Here is an 18339-nt window from a genome sequence, read left to right on the forward strand (position 1 = left end):
ACCAGCGACTTCACTGATCCTGTGCAAAATGGAATTGCGCTCATACGCAGAACCTCTTACACACACACACACACACACACACCAGCAGCAGGATATTGGGGTTCTTTGTGGCTGACCAAAGACATTTATTAGAGTTGGGGGGGAGCTCCCGCTTGGAGGCTGCAGTGCCTGTGAAAACACACAGTGGGGGCACTGCACACTTGGGAGGTCACGCCTCCCATGTTAATTTAGCACAGTTCGCTCCCTGGGCCCAAACCAGGACTCGCAGACTATGAAATAACCTACAACTAGCAAACATGAATGAATTATATATATATATATATATATATATATATATATATATATATATATATATATATATACACACACACAAAATTCCCAATCCTTTACACAAAAACAACTTTTTTGCACCAAAATATACCACCAATATTCCAAACAGATTAAAATCTCAAATACAGTTTGTAGAAAGCTAAAGGAACCTTGACAGAATACATTCTTGGTTTGCACAGGGATAATTAGCCATACTAAATTATTAAAACAATCAAAAGTAAGTGCCATGTTTGTAGTTCCCCCCCCTGCAGTAACTGATAAAAATGTACAATTATAGCCATTTGTTAAGTCTTAAAGTTTAAGAGCTAAATCTGTTAGAATATTTATCTCTGCGTATACATTACGGACCAGATTGAAGAGAAGAGCCAGATTTTCCAAGATATTCTGATATGGGTTTTCAGTCAAAATAAGCATCAGACACTGATTTCTGCTGGGTTTAAAATAATGAGTCTAAACATGCCCAAGTTTCACTGCCTGAACAAATATGGCTGGAGTTCATCTGGTCAGAAAATGACACAGCTACAAATACTGTAAAACTGGCTGTTAAATACTGGTAAGAACACTCACATAAAACATTCAGATGTGTTAAATTAGATAAATATCAATGCAGGTCTTGAACCCTTGCCAGGTCTCCATTCCATAGCCAAGTTATTTTAAACAGAGCATCTCTGTGGATGATATTAATGCATGCTATCAGTCTCAGACGTGTCACTGTTCTCACCACTGCTACTGCTGGGGTCAGTATAGGAACAAACATCATTTTCATGGATGTTCATCAGGTCTTGGATCTCAGTATGCCACCCCAGGATCTCTGCAAGTTTTCGGACCGAATCGGAGAGATCCCCCAGCTCCATGTAGTCGCCCCTCCTCAGGGGCCTCCGTTCAAAGGGCCCGACCGCATCGCGGTTCAGCAGCAGACGAGGCACTGTGGACTTTACGGTGTTAATCAGGCTGGCGAAGGGCTCAATCTGTCACAAAGCAGATTAAATGTCCTAATTTTAGATTTTATAATATTAATAACACAAAGAAATGACTCAAGAATGCATTAAATTTATAAAGCAAAAGTAAAGACATTGTTACAAAAGATTTTTGAACTTTCTATTCAAAGAATCCTGAAAAACAAAACGCTTCAGTTTCCATAAAAAATATTAAAAAGGCATAACAGTAAAAAAAAAGTAAAAAAATATTGAGCAGCAAATCAGCATATTAGAATGATTTCTGGGGAATCGTGTGAAAGACAGGAGTAATGATGCTGAAAATTCAGGTTTGCCATCACAGAAATAAAAATCACATTTTAAAATATAGTGAATAGGAAAAGTCATCTTCATTTGTAAGAATATTTCTAAATACTACGGTTTTGTTTTTGATAGAGATACATGTATATCAGTAACCAAAATGCAGCCTTGGTAAGGACCACAAAAAGTTGTAATATATATACTTGTATTTATTTATTCTTAATTTTGGCATGTGGTGTAACACATTTTTTAAAAAGTACAAACTTTCCATCAATGCCATATAAAATCAGTTATTAAAAAATAACAAAGAACTCATTAAAGCTGTATGTAATCACCAAAACACGGTTTAAAATAAAGTGTAATAATCTCTTACTGCATAAGAACTACAGTCAGCTACACTTACAAAATAGATTTATATCCATTTTATTATTTTTTATAAGAAACATTTTAAACCCACCTTTAAAGAAGTACCCATGATCATGAGAAGGTCAGCTTTTGGGAAATCTTCGGCATGTTGAAAGTACTTTTCTGGGAGATCCTCTCCAAAGAAAACAACATTAGGTTTGACTGCCCCGGCACAAAAAGTACAGATGGGTATGTTGCCGTTCATTATAGCTTGCTAATAAAAAAAGAATGGAAGATTATGTAGTGTGCTAAAACGGTGTGCAGTCTATGAGTGATCTAAATTACAAAATTGATTACCTTGGCTTCCTCTGCAGGATATGGCGTATAGCAGAGGTGACAGGCAGCAGTAGCGAAACTCCCATGAGCCTCCACGAGTTTGTCATCTGGGATCCCGCACACTATAGACAGGGTTGAGAATATAACACAACAATAACACTTTTAATGATGTTTAAATGGAGTTTCCAATTCTGTAATTTGCTCACCCACAAATTATTTTCTTCTGCTGAACAGAAAAGATGATATTTTAAAGAATTTCAGTAACCAAACAGTTGATGGGCCCCATTGACTTCCATAGCATTTTCCCCATGCTATGGAAGTCAAAGGGGCCCCTCAACTGTTTGGTAACCTATATTCTTCAAAATGTATTTTAAGTTCAGCAGAAAAAAAATAATTCAAACCGGTTTGGAACAACGAAGGTGAGTAAATGACAATTTTCATTTTTGGGTGAACTATCCCTTTAAGACTTTTTGCATTACTAGCTGGTTGTCCTGCATCCTCAATAAACAAGCTACAACTAGTCCAAAATGCAGCTGCTTGAGTTCTTACTAGGTCAAGAAAATATGATCATATAACACCAATTTTATCATCTCTACACTGGTTACCTATTAAGTTCCGTATCAATTACAAAGTATTGCTACTGACCTAAATGATTTAGCTCCTGTGTATTTAACTAATCTTCTATCGCCTTACAATCCATCATGCTTTTTAAGGTCACAAAACTCTGGGCTTTTGATAGTACCTAGAATATCTAAGTCCACTAAAGGAGGGAGAGCGTTTTCACAATTGGTTCCTAAACTCTGGAATAGCCTTCCCGATAATGTTCAGGGCTCAAGACTCACTCTTCAAGTTTAAATCAAGATTAAAGACGCATCTCTTTAGCCTATCATTTATATAATGCATCTCCTAACCTCAAACGCTTGTATCAGATCAAATGCACATGATTATCCTTGATTAATGTTATGAAAAGCAGCTACGCTAATTATTTTCTATTTGCTTCTCCGTTTTATCTTGGGATGCCCATCCTGAGGTAAATAGAGAGTATGCCAGCTCCAGTTTGGATCCAGCCTACTATGAAGACTTCAGATGCCCAACACCTATGAGGAGACCGTGCCAACCCCCGCAAAGACTTCAGATGACGCAAACTCTGCATCAATGCTAGATTTTCTAAATGTCATAATCATTCGTTAACAAACAAGTATTCATTGCTTCAATGAGCTCATTGTATCTGCATTAAATTAACGTTACATCGTTTAAAAGGGTGGTAAAATGCCCTTTTCACAAGATGTAAAATAAATCTCTGATGTCCCCAGAGTGTGTGTGTGTGAAGTTTTAGCACAAAATACCCCACAGATATTTTTATATAGCATGTTAAAGTTTTCACTTTTTGAGGGTTCGCAAAAACACATTGTTTTGTGCCTGGCCCTTTAAATGCAAATGAGCTGCCTCAGAGGGCGGGGTTTCAAGAGCTCGTGTGTGTGTGTGTGTGTGTGTGTGTGTGTAGCAACTGCGATTACCTAACGCAGACACACTAAAATGACAGAAACTGTTCTGCCTTTAATGTTAAACCAGAGTCAGACAAAGATGGAGAGACTGAAGAAAGAAGAAGTGACAACATGTAGAATGCAACAGGACGTCTCTGAATGGTTAGTTGATGAATTATGTCGCTGATGTGGAGTTAAAGGGATAGTTCACCCAAAAATGAAAATTCTGTCAGTATTTAACGTTACTCACCCTCATGTTGTTCCAACCCCGTAAGACCTTCGTTCATCTTCAGAACACGAATTAAGATATTTTTGATGAAATCTGAGAGCTGGATCACTCCTCCATACTAAGTTAGTCCATAGGCTTATTCAGGGATTGAAACTTGCCAGCCCCGAAAAGTTATTAAAGACATCGTTAAAATAGTCCAAGTGACTACAGTGGCTCAATCTTAAGTTTATCAAACAACGAGAATACTTTTGTGCGCAAAAATAACGACTTTATTTCAACTATTCATTTCCTTCTCTGTGGGCCTCGAGTCAGTTAACTTAGTGTAATAGCATAGAGCTTCTGTTGTTGTAGTATGTCACACGCATCACCCACATGACCAGCGTCGGCCAATAGTGAGCCTACGTGTGACGTGGCTCTACGGAATAACACTAAATTAACTGACTAGAAACCAACAGAGAAGGAAATGAATGGTTGAAAAAGTCGTTATTTTTGTTTGTTTTTGCGCACAACAAGTATTCTCGGCGCTTGATAAATTTAAGATTTAAACCACAGTAGTCACTTGGACTATGTTAAGGACGTCTTTAATGACTTTTCGGGGTTGGCCAGTTTCAATCTCTGAAGAAGCCTATGGACTAGTATGGAGGAGTGATCCAGCTCTCAGATTTCATCAAAAATATCTTAATTCGTGTTCCGAAGAATAACATGGTTGGAATAACATGAGGGTGAGTAAATACTGACAGAATTTTCATTTTTGAGTGAACTATCCCTCTAACTATCTTCAATTAGCATATTCTGTCATGATAATCTATAAATCGCTCGTATAGGAACTGTTGCGAGATGCACACAGAGTGACTTTTTATTGCATGGAAAAAGAAGGATGCTAAAGTTTGAGCTGACTCACAAATGTACTCTTATTCAACAAACTTTTCCTCTTCTCAACATGGACTGCGTGTCCCAGGGGCGGGGTTTATGTACATTTTAGGGTTGCTGATGTCACTAACCCGGGAGGAATGCCGTGTAGTCCCTACCAGCCGTTTGTTGTAGTCCTTTTCTTTAAAAGCAAATATCCCTCTTTGCTTTGAACTTTGAGCATTGTAACTTTGTAGATGTTGTTTATGCTCAAACAGCAACATTTCACACTAGCCGAAGTTAGAAAAGTGAAATCATGTTTTACCACCCCTTTAAATTAATACATCTTTAGCTTTAGATTTTGTATATGTACATTTCTGAAATACATAACTTAGACCGTTACCTCTGATAACAGAACACTCTACAGGAAGGGCATGAGTCCATTACAATTTAAAGCTGCTTTGAAATGATGTGTATTGTGAAAAGCACCTTACAAATAAATGTGAATTGAATTTTTAACTTTAATCTCACGCTTTTCAAGTCCATCGATGTTCTGAGTGTACATGCGGAGCAAAAGGCCCTTCTGATGCAGCATTCGGATGAAATAGTGAACGTAGTTTGGACGGTGGTGTCCAGGGTACAGCTCTTTAGCCAATGAGAAGAAAGGATGAGGATTGTCAGAGAAGTAGTCAATGTTAAAGATGGCCTCTGGATAAGGGATGTCATACTTCGCAAGGTTTGCATAAAGACCCGTCCCTGGTGTCCTGATATAGAGACAATTGTTAACTGAGTGACATGATGATTTAGAAGTAGTAAGGATGATTTCAGTAAGTATCCACCTGAAGTCTGGTATACCGCTGGCTGTGCTGATACCTGCTCCAGCAACCACCACAATGTTTCGCACCCGTCCGAGCTTCATTAGCCTGCCGATAGTTCCCAAAGCCTTGCGGGGCACAGAGCTGCCAGAGGCTGAGGAGAGAACAGATTTGGTGCTTGGACTCTGGTAGGACTTCCCTTCCCTAAAAAATGGAAAAAAAGATTTACCACAAACGCGCATACTTTAATAAACAGGGACATTCAAATAATTGAGTGACGCGCGAAAATACAAGAGTGAGTAAATACATAATTAATGTTTAGATTAATTAACATTGACAGTTTGGGTCAGAGAATAGTCATTTTGACATGCTTTCTTATGATTAGAACTGTGATTGATTGCATTGATCATCTGAAGCGCATACTCACAGGAACAGCATTCCTCAGTGAAATCACAAACAATTTAAATCACCATATTAGACTTAGTTTTAGTAGTATGATTATTCAAAGAATTTTCGATGGTTTATTCTTGTATGTGTAGTGCATTAATAGCGGGGAGGCATAGCGAGCACTGGGAGAGTGTGTGCGCGGTTTAAGATCCAACGAATGCCTGCATTGAAAGCGCAAGTGAGAAAAAAAAAAAGTTTACAGAGTTTCAATGACATTACTACATTAAACTACTATATATAATGTATAATAATGCAATGGGGGAATATTTGTGAGTCCTGATAATAATATAACAATATTATTTCAATAATAAAAATTAAAAAACCTTTTTAGCTTAATATCACAATAAGAATCGTATCGTGAGTTCAGTTTTGTGGTTTGTATCGAATTGTGACATGAGTGTCTTGTGACACCCCTACTATTAAGCTTTCATTTATTTTGTTATACATTTTTTTTTTGTCATTTCGGCACTTATTTTTTCTTCCGTTGCAAAGGCAACGGTTCCAATTTGTTTTCCAAGTTTTTTTTAAGCCAGCATGAAACAGTTGTGATGGTCATTTTTTCCCTTTTCCAAGAGAAAATGCTTTTCAAACAAGATAAAGGGGGTTTATCCATCATTTAATGAACATGCTAAAACAAGAGAACCAACAAATAATTTTGTCAAATGAATACCTTAACCAAGTTTAGGGTTTTATTTTTCCTTAATATATATATATATATATATATATATATAAAAAGTTCTCTCATATTTTAATCATTTAATATTATATAAAAGATAAATCTCTCATTTGGACACGCATTTCTTTGCCACTAATGTATGTTTTACAAATGCTTAAATCCTGCTTGGAAAAAAAGCTTTTGTAATTGCTGATTGTTTGCTGGAAAGCATAACATAAGGATGTGGCATCTCACCGTGCTAACAAGGCCTGCTGTTCACTCACGCTCATTAGGCTGAGATCATCAACAAGGCCTGAATCTGTAGGTTTAGTGCGCTGAGAGTCCTGAGTGGTGATGATAGAACTGCGGGTCACCCTGGTGACGCCAGGCGGATTGATCCTTCTGTCCCTACTCGACTTCGCCTTGCTCATGGTGACACCTGGAGAGAGACACATTTAGGTTTATTGGCGTAAGTTTTCATTTCTAAAAGTAAACAGCTAAATTTTAGAAGGAATTATCAGTCCTTGCAAGGCTGCAATAATGTTAAAGATTTAAGCAAGCTTAGATTTTATGCAATGCTGTACTTGATGTGCAAATGGGCTCAAGAAAACTGCATATATTTTCATATACATTAAGTATTGAGTTGACCCCATATAAGAATGATTTCTGAAGGATCAAGTAACTGTAACACTGAAGACTGGAGTAATTGCTGCTGAAAATTCAACATTGCCATCACAGCAACAAATTACAATTTAAAAAATGTATTACATTTTTTTAATCAAATAAATGCAGCTTTCGTGAGCATAACAGACTTTCATACAAAATCTTACCGACCCTGCTATGCATGTGCGAGTATGTTTTTACAGTACCTTGTAAATGCTGTATAAATAAATAAAAATTCTAATAACAGAGAAAAATAAATATAGTATATATAGGAAAAGTTGCACTTTTTTTTAAAAGACATTTTTTTAGAAGACACTTTTTTAAAAGAGATGACATGAATTGTTGGTTGCTTTTTCCTTTCTTATTCCACCCATCACAATATTTAAAGTGTAATTAAGATCATAGCAGAGCTCTGATGTGTCCTGCTTTGGCTGGCGAAAAGCTTCAACGTATTAAAACTGTCAAGCCCCAACAAAGCTAATGGTTGTAATATATTTAATGTCCCCCTCCACTTTCGTTCAACAGCCCACAGCTGTGGCAGCTTTACAGCTCGGGGAAGGGGAACGGGTACAAGAGGTGTGTGTGAGGGGGGCTGAAAGTGTCCAGGATTGACTGTGTGTCAACAAACCCAGCTGGAGGAGAAAGGAGGAGGCCATTTAGACCAAAGAAAAGGAGAGTGAATGGAGACAGATGATGCAGAGGTAGAATCCAATAAAGAGAGTTTGTGGGAAGCGAGAGGTGAGGAAGATGCCTGGAGCCTTGAGAGGACATTTCTCAAGCCTTTGACATCTTCTAAGGATGAATGACGGACAGTGACAGGGACAGACAGAGAAGGAGGGAGAGAGAATAAAAGGTAAGAGGGGATACAAAGAAATACATGCAATAAAACGAGGCCTGCGTCACAGCATACAAACGCGATAAGACGGGCCTTTCAACGACGCACCTTATCACAGCCGAAAGGGGCACCGTTATCACAATGACATGGGTCAGTGTTCGGAGTGATAAACAACTACCAGGGGCAGCAGGATGCAGATGAGTGTGTACAAAATCTGGCAACCTGGAAAACAAGAAAGACCCACTATAACCGGCCATGACTCAATCCAACTCACTGGTGTCTTAATGGACAAAGCTCGCTGCAGATGAAATTGAATTAGTCAATTGTTGGCTATTTAATCTTTTTAAGCCCATCAAGGCAAGTCCTCATGAGATTCCCCTCTCTCACTTCCAATGGTACAATGGCTACTCCTGCGGAACTATTAAAAACTACAGGGAATGGGAGGTCACTGCCTTTGACTCCCCACTAACCAGAGACACTGCTGTGCACATCCAATATTTCACAGCTGAGGTTATTAAGACTCGCACAGACGGCATGGAGAAATCTACAGTACAATGCGTTTCTCTGTTCCATCAAAGTCAAGGATTCAGAATGCATTAAAAAAAACCTTGTGCTGAAGTGGGAAGCCTTAAAAAAAGTCTTAATATTTATGACTTTAAGACATTATTTTTACTAATTCATAGTTGTATTTTAATAGTTCAAAGTAGTATTATCATTATTATTATGTATTATGACACTACTTTGATTAACATAAACATTAATTATTTAGGATAAATTGTTAATAACAATTATTATTGTTGCTATTATTATTAATAGCCATTAGTTAATAAATTATTAAATCTCTAAATTAATAAAATTATAAAAATAAAATTAGTAATTTTTTTATATTAATATATGGTGGCCATTAGTTTGATAAATTATTCACTATATTTTGATAAATCATAACTATATAATATCAATAATAATAATAGATTATTATGATTAGTGTAGGAAAAAAATGTGTTTGTTAAATTAAAATACTTAATCAAATTGATTAATTCTGGTCCTTGATTATGATTGGCTGGGTCATTTTCGAAACCGTAAGAATACTCTATAAACGTTTAAAAGTAGCCCAATTCCACGGGAAAACCGTGGACTCTGCAACACTGTTGCTGAGTCGCTGTTATGCGTTGCGCCTAACAACTCCCAAAAATCATTGTACTACTGAATAAGGGTAAATCAGGGTGCCCTCAACAAACATGAAAACTTAAGATACAATTTGTTAGTGCACTATGCCCATGGATATATTCATGTTAACTAACGCTCATTATGGAAAGGAAGCACCAAAAAAAAAAAAGATTTTTTTTTTTTTTTTGCCAAATTTAAAAGAATAAAGAAAACATCCAGTCAAACAACATGCAAACCTATATCTGCTGTCTAACAGAGACTTCACCAATCATAGGCACAGGGGCTTCTCTCCAAAGAAGAGGGAAAAACCAACAGGACCAGTGGTGTGACTGAAACCATGGAGAAGAGGTTAGCAACGGGCAGTCAGGGCAGGAATGAGCTGGCTGTCAGACTCAGAGTTAGTAAGACAACACGGAGTCATTGTGCTGATATTAGCACACATCTCTGGCCTCTCACTGCAGACAAATTGAGCTTAATTAGTTGAGCCGTTTGTCAATAAGCAGCTAAAAAATGAGTTTAGTATGGAAAGTTATGATCATTTATTCTTATAGTCTGGGGGGATCATGGGGGTTGTTTCTAGGTCACATCTGTTTAACTGTGTTTAACACATCTGTTTAACTGTGCATTTAATGAATGAGCACTGTGCCACTGTTCGTCCGACTGTTTGTACTGTATTCTATTTTATGTTTTTAATTATTCTGATTTCTTTGGATTATTTCTGTATTTTATCTTTTACTCTAAACTGTTTTAATTATTCTGATTATTTTAATTTCTTCTATGTAAAGCACTTTGAATTACCATTGTGTATAAAATGTGCTATATAAATAAACTTGCCTTGCCTAGGTCTGTCTTATACTGTCAGATATTTAAAAATATTTTTTAAATAGGTTTAATGTCTATATTCTTGCACACAGCTAGTTTTAACACTGTTACACTCTCCATGAAGGCCAGCAGGTCAATAAGTCAGTTAGGGGGTTAGTACAATATTTATTACATTTTATTAAGCAAGGGTACACTAAATGTATTAAAAGTGACAGTAGAATCTTTTACATTGTTACAAAGGGGGAGGGGGGGTTCCCACAAAAATATTAGTAATGCCTGCTGAAAATTCAGTTTACAGTAATTTTAATCAAATACAGCCATGGACAGCAAAAGAGACTTTCAAAAACACTTTCAAAAATTTTGAACGGCCCTCTACACACAGTACATTCATTTTATTGTTAAGATATCAATACAAATATATTTATAATTGCAAACACATTAAGTATATCATATGAAGAGTCAGTAACAAAACTAGTTTAAACTTCACCCAAATTACATGTCCTTCATTTTGAGATCACTGAAAGTAATTTGTTAACTTAAGTGTTGATCCAGTAACAAGTTATTCTTCAATGAACTCATTTGATAAATAATTTGTCAGACTAATTGATACAATCCCATAACTTGAGCAGGTTCTTTTTAATGAGACGTACAAAAGACCCTCATGAGACAAGAATCATTTACGAGTGCATGTTTAAACGTGCAGTCCTCAAGGAGAGATTTTATAGAATTTTTTTTTTGTGAGACAGTTTGGTCTTTTTTTTTTGGTCATCACATTCAATAAAAAGCAGAGTGCGGTGCAGAAACAATATTACTAACTAACAATGACAATCAGAACACTGTTCAAAAGGCCTAATGTTATTAAATGCTGCCACTCAGTGGCCAAAGTACAGTGAAATGAAGGAGCAGGGTGTAATATTACAACTTTTTAAAGTAATTGGCTATTTGTGAATTCAAACATTTAAATTTAGTAAGGACAGAGGTGCCCAATCCTGCTCCTGGACATCTACTTGCCTCCAGAGTTCAGATCAAACCCTGATCCAACACACCTGCCTGTAATGATCAAGTTTCTCCTGAAGAACTTATTTAGCTGGTTCAGTTGTGTTTGATCAGGGTTGGAGCTGAAGCATGCAGATCTCCAAGAACAGGATTGGGCACCCCTGAGTTAGGGAATAGAAATTAATGCAAAGCTTCCAATATCAACATAAATCACTAAAATAATTGCTTATTGGTCATTTCTTCCATAGAAACACAACTGGAGCCGCATTTCATACAACACACATTTTGTTTTCCATTTAAACTACAGTAGATAAAGTAAACTTGTTTTATTATGAATATATTTTAAGATAAAGTCAGGTCTGGAATCAGGGATAAGGGCAAACAAAGTCTGTATATAACAATACTCTGCATTAATAATACACATGAGCAGAACATCCGTGACCATGCACAATCCCGTTATTTATGTCTCGCTTGGTTGATCAATAATCTGCACATTCATTCATTACACTGTGTGATGAGCTGGAAGTAAACAAAGTTACAGTGTAACGTTAGCCAATGACGAAACGCTGCATTAAATATATGACCATCTCAAAACTGCCCATTGCTCATGATTAAAACATACAAATTTGGCGGCCACGGAAAGCTAGAATATCAGATTTTTTGCTAAAAACTTGGAAAATGATTTTAAAGGTTAAATATCTAGTATATGAAGCATACAATTAAATAATTACTTACTTGCCTTATTGCCTTATTACTTGTTTACCCGACTGAGGAAGAAGGGAAGACAGTCAACACGAACTGCAGCGAATCGATAATGTTAAACCTGGCGACAAAATAACAGATTGTGAATTAATTACATATATATCCACGTGATGTCTACTGGAAACTGAATGCCATATTTGACTCTTGAGTCTAAACATAAACAAGTCCGTTCCCACAAAACATTACAAGCTGCGTGACAATACAGGAAATACGTCATTTTATGAATAAGGGCGGGAAACCATCCCTGTGGCAGCTGCTGCAGATCAACAGCCAATAAGAGCTGCTTGTTTAATTTGTTAAAACACCTGTTTACATGCATTCCGCGGTTTATTTGCCAACCGCCATAAAATACCTAAAGAAAAATAATCCGCAGTTTAGTATTTTAGTAAAAGTTTATGTCTCTGTTAAAGGATAAAGAGCAGGATATCTATGACATATAATAAAATAGTTCCTCTAGGGTTGGGGAAAATATTGATTTAAGAACTGACTGCATTTTAGTTCGTGAGAAAATTAGCCACTGGAGCCACTAGGTTGAATTGGAATGACATAAAGAGGAATTTACAAATCAAGAAATATAACACAATCTTACAACAAACAATAGATGACTTGTTCCTTTCAGTTTCCATCTTGCCAACACGCTTCATGTGGTTTGGTTTCATATAGACTCTAATAATTAGTAAATTAGAGCATGGTTGTTGTTTTGCATGTGCATAGTTCAAATTAATGTATGAGCTATATAAAATATACCAGTGAAATTTCGAACATTGATTATTTTATCAGTAAGATATTGATGATTGATTTTTGAATTATTGAAAATTAATGCAGGTGGTAATGTGGCCAGAAGTCATGTCACAAAGCGGTATCATTCCGAAGGGGTTTATTTTGAGATAATGAGCAGGTATGTACATTATACCACTTATTAAAGTTAATAAATAAACACATGGACCAGAAATAATGTTCGGAAATTATAGGCTTATTAGCGTATTGGTAGAGAATGGTGAGAGCACCATGTTGGACGTATGAAACAGATTTCAAGGATGAGCTGTCAGTTACAGTGTTGCCCTGGACAAGAGTCATTATTCAGAGATGTTTCATTGTTAAATGTTGTGATTATATTGCAATTTTCCATAAAATGTTTTAAGAAATACCACATATGTTGTGTGAATGATAAACGTAAACCTATTTATATAGGTAATTGAAAATGAATGTATTTTTTAAACCACTTAAAGACATTAATTTGAATTTCATTTGATTTTAACTCAAAAAGGAATTGCAATTCTGCTGTACATCATGTTCAAATTAATGTATGAAATTAAAAGGCATTCTTAATTCGATTCTGAATAGCACACAACCCTGCTGCTAACAATGCTTTCGGATTCGCCTTCACAACACATCTGCAGGAAACTGGTAAAGCTGTTCACCTACATTATTCACCTACATTTTAACCCTAAAACAACACAATGCACTATTCAAACTACAGGTAAAGCACCTTTAAGAAAAATCAATAGGCTAAGGGAGGCTTCTTAACAGCACATTGAACCCTATGTTTACAGACTTTTACTAGAGTTAATTATAAAGTGAGTATAATCACTTTGCACTTTTAGTTCTCACTTTGCAGTCTATTCTCACAAGTTGTTTCAAAGAGACAAGTTAGTTGATCCATATTTCCATTATCTGGTCAAGTGGACCGAGCAAAGATAAACCCTACATTTTCATCATACTTTACATACAGGCAAAGCATGGAGTCATTCACACACCAGAGGGGTATGAACTAGAAAGAAACGTCACTTCCTCTTCTATGTGTCCACACTGGTACGTGGTTAAAAACAGGACGCCACGTACACATTATTCAAAGATAGGTCTTTATAAGAAAAGTCTTGTCAGGTCCCAGATCTATCGTAATTTTAGCGTGTGTCTTTTTGAATCGCTGAAGGGAGCACCATATTTTTCCTTTGGAACAAACGAGGGGTGGAGACAGAAGTTTCCAAATTGTTCTGCAGAAGTTTACAGCAGCAAAATTCCAACACAGTAAGTACAGCTGGCAAAGTTTTCCTCTAGCATGTTATACAGGGTTGTTGATATTTTCTTCTAGTTATATGATGTGATTCACAAGAGCTTTATCGACAGACAATGTCTGGATTATCTAGTAGTGTATCTCTTACCTAACGTCATGTAACTGTCGTTTAATGAGCTGCCGCCCTGTTTTCATGTCATTTTCTTCAAAGCTACTATTTTCTCCTCCTGGTTAACATGTTTTCTTCGAAGAGGGTTTATAAAGGTTTATAAAGCCCAATTTCCTAAAAGTCTATATTATGTTGTTTCCTACCTAACGCTTAATGTTAGTGTGAAATAAAACAACGAGTTAATTTATGTGCAGGTTATTATTATTCATTCCAGGGGAAAGAAAATACTTCTCTCAAAAGCGCCACGTCAGATTCAGTTCAGAAACATAAAAGGTTTATAGCGTTGTTCGATTCATGAATGAATCGTTCTTTTGAATCGTTTTCAATGATTCGTTTGAAACTGAAAGAATCCCTCCGAGCTGTTCTAGAGTTACGTATTAAATATTTCAAATAACACGGACTGGATATATGTTTATGACTTGATATATTACATTTTTACACTGGATACTTTAATGTGAAAAAAATAAAACATGCATTAATAATTTATCAGGCCTAGTTAACATAAATATAAGTCTAAATTATTTTGTTTTTATGAGCTGAGTCATGGCTGCAACAGACTGAACCTCAGAAACATAATGAATCGTGTCAGTGACCACATAATGATGTAATTGGACCAGGGCATAAAATAATAGATTTTTTTTTTTACCTGTTCTTTTAAATTCGAAAGAACCGATTCAATGACACGAGTCTGACTATCTTTACTAAAGTTCGTTTTAGGACAGACATGATACTATAATGATGTACTTGTTCCAGTTACGTCATAAAGTTGCTTCAAGGCCCTGATGTTCTAACACTCATTTCCACTCAATCTATGATTGCATACGTGTAACTGTACACGTATTAATATTACTGCTCAATGAGCTGTATTTTATCTTTATTGTCCTCAGTAAATGTCCCAATATATGACTTTAGAATAATAAATGATTAAAATTGAGTTCTGCATCACCGCTGCTATGTTAATATTTAATTATGATTTCTTAATTTCACTCATGTTCATATGGTTAACTAATGAAAATAAATATTTCTAGTTTCAATGTAATATTTCTTATTATTGCTTCAAGCCGTTTATGAGCCTTGGTATGGTAAATCCCATATGCAGTAATTTTATTTGTCTTAAAATTATCCTGTGTACCTGTTCCCAATATTTGCTGCAAAGTTAACAGGGTGTTGCATGTTACATTTTGTTGACAGAGTAAACTGGTCCTCCTGGTCCTATGGTGATGTTTGTTGGGTTGAAGCCTACATTTAGTCCCAATCTTTCACCTGGTTTTCTGTGTCTGTCCCGCCCAGATTCTTGAAAGACATATTATGTTCTGTGGAAAGTAAATGAGTGATCGTCACACATTCTAACTGCCACATCTTGATTTGTAATTTTTTTTTTAATGCAGAGTAAAAATGAGTGAAACAAACCAGCAACAAGATGAGTTACCTGCATACTTGAAAGATGAGTCTCCAACAGGTACTGGAAGTTATGCTGACATTTTAATATCAGAGTGACTTGCCACAGTTATACCTTCTTGCAACAACCAAGCTTTTATCTTAGCATAGTCATGCTAAATTAATAATTTTACAGCTGTCCTTTGTACATCTTCATGCTAGAGAATGATAACCCTCTTTGCCACATAGTGGTGCTCTTGCACAATCCAAGACTGACACTGCCCTGTATTTTCCAGTCTTCATTTTCATATTCAGTAGATCTGTTGTAAAAGATTATTGAAGTAAATTTTTCAACAAAATACAAATCAGTTTTTCTTCTTTTTCTTGTTTTAACTTTTCTTTGTATTTTTTGTGAAATTTAATAGCAATTTCTGAGTGAAAATTGTTTCTACACCCTTATTTTCTCAGTGTATAGTAGTAGATCGGGTTATAAAATGTTGCTCCAAAAAACAGTTTAGACTAATATATGATTGGCATTGCTTTAGATTACAAATTTTCAAATCAACTGGCATTTATTTTTAAGCAAGATGCCACAAGCACACTCTTCAAGCTAAATATTTCACAAAATAAGTTTGCGTTTTAAATGATAAACTGTTTATATGCATAAATAAATAAGTAAAATCATACATATTGTTCATCAGAAATATGTTGCCAGATACTCTTTTTGTTCTAATTCTTGAAAGTCAAAGCTATAATTGCAGTATGAAATTAAATTAAGTAATAATAACTTGTAATTGAAATGTGGATGGTATTTTTAATTGTATGTAGGGATTCACATCATAATTTTTATTTTATGGTGTCTTTGTTACAGTGTAATTATACCTTGTAAGTACTGACAAATATTAATTAAGAATAAGAACATGCATTTACCATAGGGTTAGGATTATTGTTTGGTTTAGCTGCATGCAATTATGCATTATTTACTGTTATTATAACAGTTAATACATGTAACAAGGACACTGCACAATAAAGTGTTTTTTATTTCATTTATTTAGACTAGACTGCTGCTCCATTATTTAATCTGATGATATTTTTAGTATTAAAATGTCCTTTTATTTCCTGTAGATACCAACAAAGACCATCCCCAACCCCAGCCTGGTATGTTCTCCAGGGTGGCCGGTGGTCTGTTCAGTGTCACGAAGGGGGCTGTTGGGGCCACAGTGGGCGGAGTCGTCTGGGTTGGAGGGAAAGGCCTTGATCTCACGAAAACGGCTGTTACCTCAGTTGCGTCTGTGCCAGCGATGGGGGTGGGGCTTGTGAAGGGCAGCGTGTCTGCTGTGGCTGGTGGCGTTAGCGCCGTCGGCTCTGCCGTTGCCAGCAAAGTTCCCATTGGCGGAGGAAAGAAGAAGGACAAGTCTGATTGAATCACATGGCTCTGAGGTACATTTGTCAGAAGCATCTGCATCGTGTCTTCTTTGACTCCTGAGCGAGTTGATTGTGGAGTTCATGCTTGGATGTTCATGCTTACGAGCATATTTGGACCATATCCGTCTGCCTGACCGGACCAACAAAACGTCATTCGCAAGCTGGGTGGCCTTCATCTGCTCAATGCAAGAACTTTTGTTTTTGTGTTCTATTGGAATATGACATTAAGCGTGTGTTGTATTCAGAGTCAAACTGTTTATCTCTGAACTATGAAGTATTACATTTCTGACCAGAGATTGATACGTGGTCCTCTAAATGTTCCGTTTGTGCTTTACTGAGCACACAAAGGCACATGCTTTGTGTCTGTGACCATACATGCAAAAAATCTCATATGTTTTAAACACGCCTCACAGTTGAATTGCTGCAAGCAGGTAGGAATGCAGTTGAAGATCAATCGAGTGTCCCTCAAGGTGCTGTTGGGTGAAAATCACAGACTGTGGGGTGCTGATGGTGGCGTCCATCCATCTGATTGAGTGTTTGTGAGATTACTTACTTTGTGCCTCTGGGGTCCACGTCGATCCATGCTGTCCTCACACAACTCCAGCGATCGCTCTCTGTGTCCCTTGAAAATCAGAGAAACCATAAATCTGAATGCTCGTACTGTTTTTTTTTTTTTTTCGTTTTTTTTTATTAAGGCAAACATGCGTGACAATCCACATCGAAACATCTCTGTTTTGATGACTGTATTCCAAAACCCAGTGACATTTACTTTTTTCTTTTCTATGTGTCATTCTATTATTCACTGTCCTTTTGCTTCTTTGTTCTGTTTGATCTTTTAGCTTTTCAATGTGTATTTTTTTTTTATGGGCTAACAAAGAACCACATGAGGTGGTAAAGTATAATACAGTATTTTCTTCTATAAAGTATTTGCTTTACCTTTACCGAAGATTGTGAAAAGGAAAAAAAGTTCTGTGTATTTGAGGATTTCTTTTTTGTTTACATCGATATGCAGTAAACTTTATGGTATTCAGTGTACTCTCTATTTTTAGATAGATAGTTATCAAATATATATTTAGTTTTTTGTTGTTTGATTTGAGGCATTCCGTATTTCAATGTAATAATGTGAATTGAAAGGACTTAAATAAAAAAAGTATCACAGATGCTTGCGATTGTTGGCTCTTGTGAAAGGTGCAGGCCTGATGCCAGGACACACAACTTGATTCCGGGTCTGGGAAGGTGACTGGATTTGACAAATGTATAATTTCAAAGCCATAATCATTAAGGTTTGTTCTTACCAAGAACAAAATCTAACCATAAAGTAAAAAAAAAAAAACTCTTAAGAGAATAGCGGAGTCCACTCCACATCTATGATGATGACACAGAA

At 36.2% G+C, this 18339-nt stretch overlaps 2 protein-coding genes across 4 annotated transcripts; one reads left to right on the top strand and one right to left on the bottom strand.

Moving 5' to 3' along the window:
* Positions 1-637: 637 nt before the first annotated feature.
* Positions 638-11947, bottom strand: LOC143696796 (NAD-dependent protein deacetylase sirtuin-3). Of its 3 annotated transcripts, none has more exons than XM_077193503.1 (7): positions 11944-11947; positions 6981-7164; positions 5648-5827; positions 5340-5572; positions 2268-2368; positions 2023-2184; positions 638-1298 (listed from the first exon to the last, which is right to left on the bottom strand). In XM_077193503.1, exons 2-7 carry the CDS (start codon positions 7154-7156, stop codon positions 1011-1013), a joined length of 1140 nt encoding a protein of 379 aa, XP_077049618.1. In that variant the 5' UTR covers positions 7157-7164; positions 11944-11947; the 3' UTR covers positions 638-1010. The 3 variants fall into 3 exon arrangements, with proteins under 3 accessions (XP_077049618.1, XP_077049619.1, XP_077049617.1); XM_077193504.1 differs by lacking the exon at positions 11944-11947 and adding an exon at positions 11259-11280; XM_077193502.1 differs by lacking the exon at positions 11944-11947 and adding an exon at positions 8332-8448.
* Positions 11948-13720: 1773 nt separating this feature from the next.
* On the top strand, positions 13721-18113 carry tmem263 (transmembrane protein 263). The gene is made up of 3 exons (XM_077193506.1): positions 13721-13998; positions 15542-15612; positions 16656-18113. Exons 1-3 carry the CDS (start codon positions 13769-13771, stop codon positions 16952-16954), a joined length of 600 nt encoding a protein of 199 aa, XP_077049621.1. The 5' UTR covers positions 13721-13768; the 3' UTR covers positions 16955-18113.
* Positions 18114-18339: the final 226 nt, after the last annotated feature.

The sequence above is a fragment of the Siphateles boraxobius genome, unplaced genomic scaffold (genome assembly GCF_051911475.1).
Source record: "Siphateles boraxobius isolate OS27281-9 unplaced genomic scaffold, OSU_SipBor_1 31, whole genome shotgun sequence".
Lineage (NCBI taxonomy): Eukaryota > Metazoa > Chordata > Actinopteri > Cypriniformes > Leuciscidae > Siphateles > Siphateles boraxobius.

Coding starts and splice junctions, on each gene's coding strand:
- tmem263 (XM_077193506.1), top strand. CDS start 13,769: ATGTGTCCACACTGGTACGTGGTTAAAAACAGGACGCCACGTACACAT. Junction 13,999..15,541: donor AGCAGCAAAATTCCAACACA/GTAAGTACAGCT, acceptor TTTTTAATGCAG/AGTAAAAATGAGTGAAACAA. Junction 15,613..16,655: donor GAAAGATGAGTCTCCAACAG/GTACTGGAAGTT, acceptor TATTTCCTGTAG/ATACCAACAAAGACCATCCC.
- LOC143696796 (XM_077193503.1), bottom strand. CDS start 7,156: ATGAGCAAGGCGAAGTCGAGTAGGGACAGAAGGATCAATCCGCCTGGC. Junction 5,573..5,647: donor AGCGGTATACCAGACTTCAG/GTGGATACTTAC, acceptor TCTCTATATCAG/GACACCAGGGACGGGTCTTT. Junction 2,185..2,267: donor ATCCTGCAGAGGAAGCCAAG/GTAATCAATTTT, acceptor TTTTTTTATTAG/CAAGCTATAATGAACGGCAA.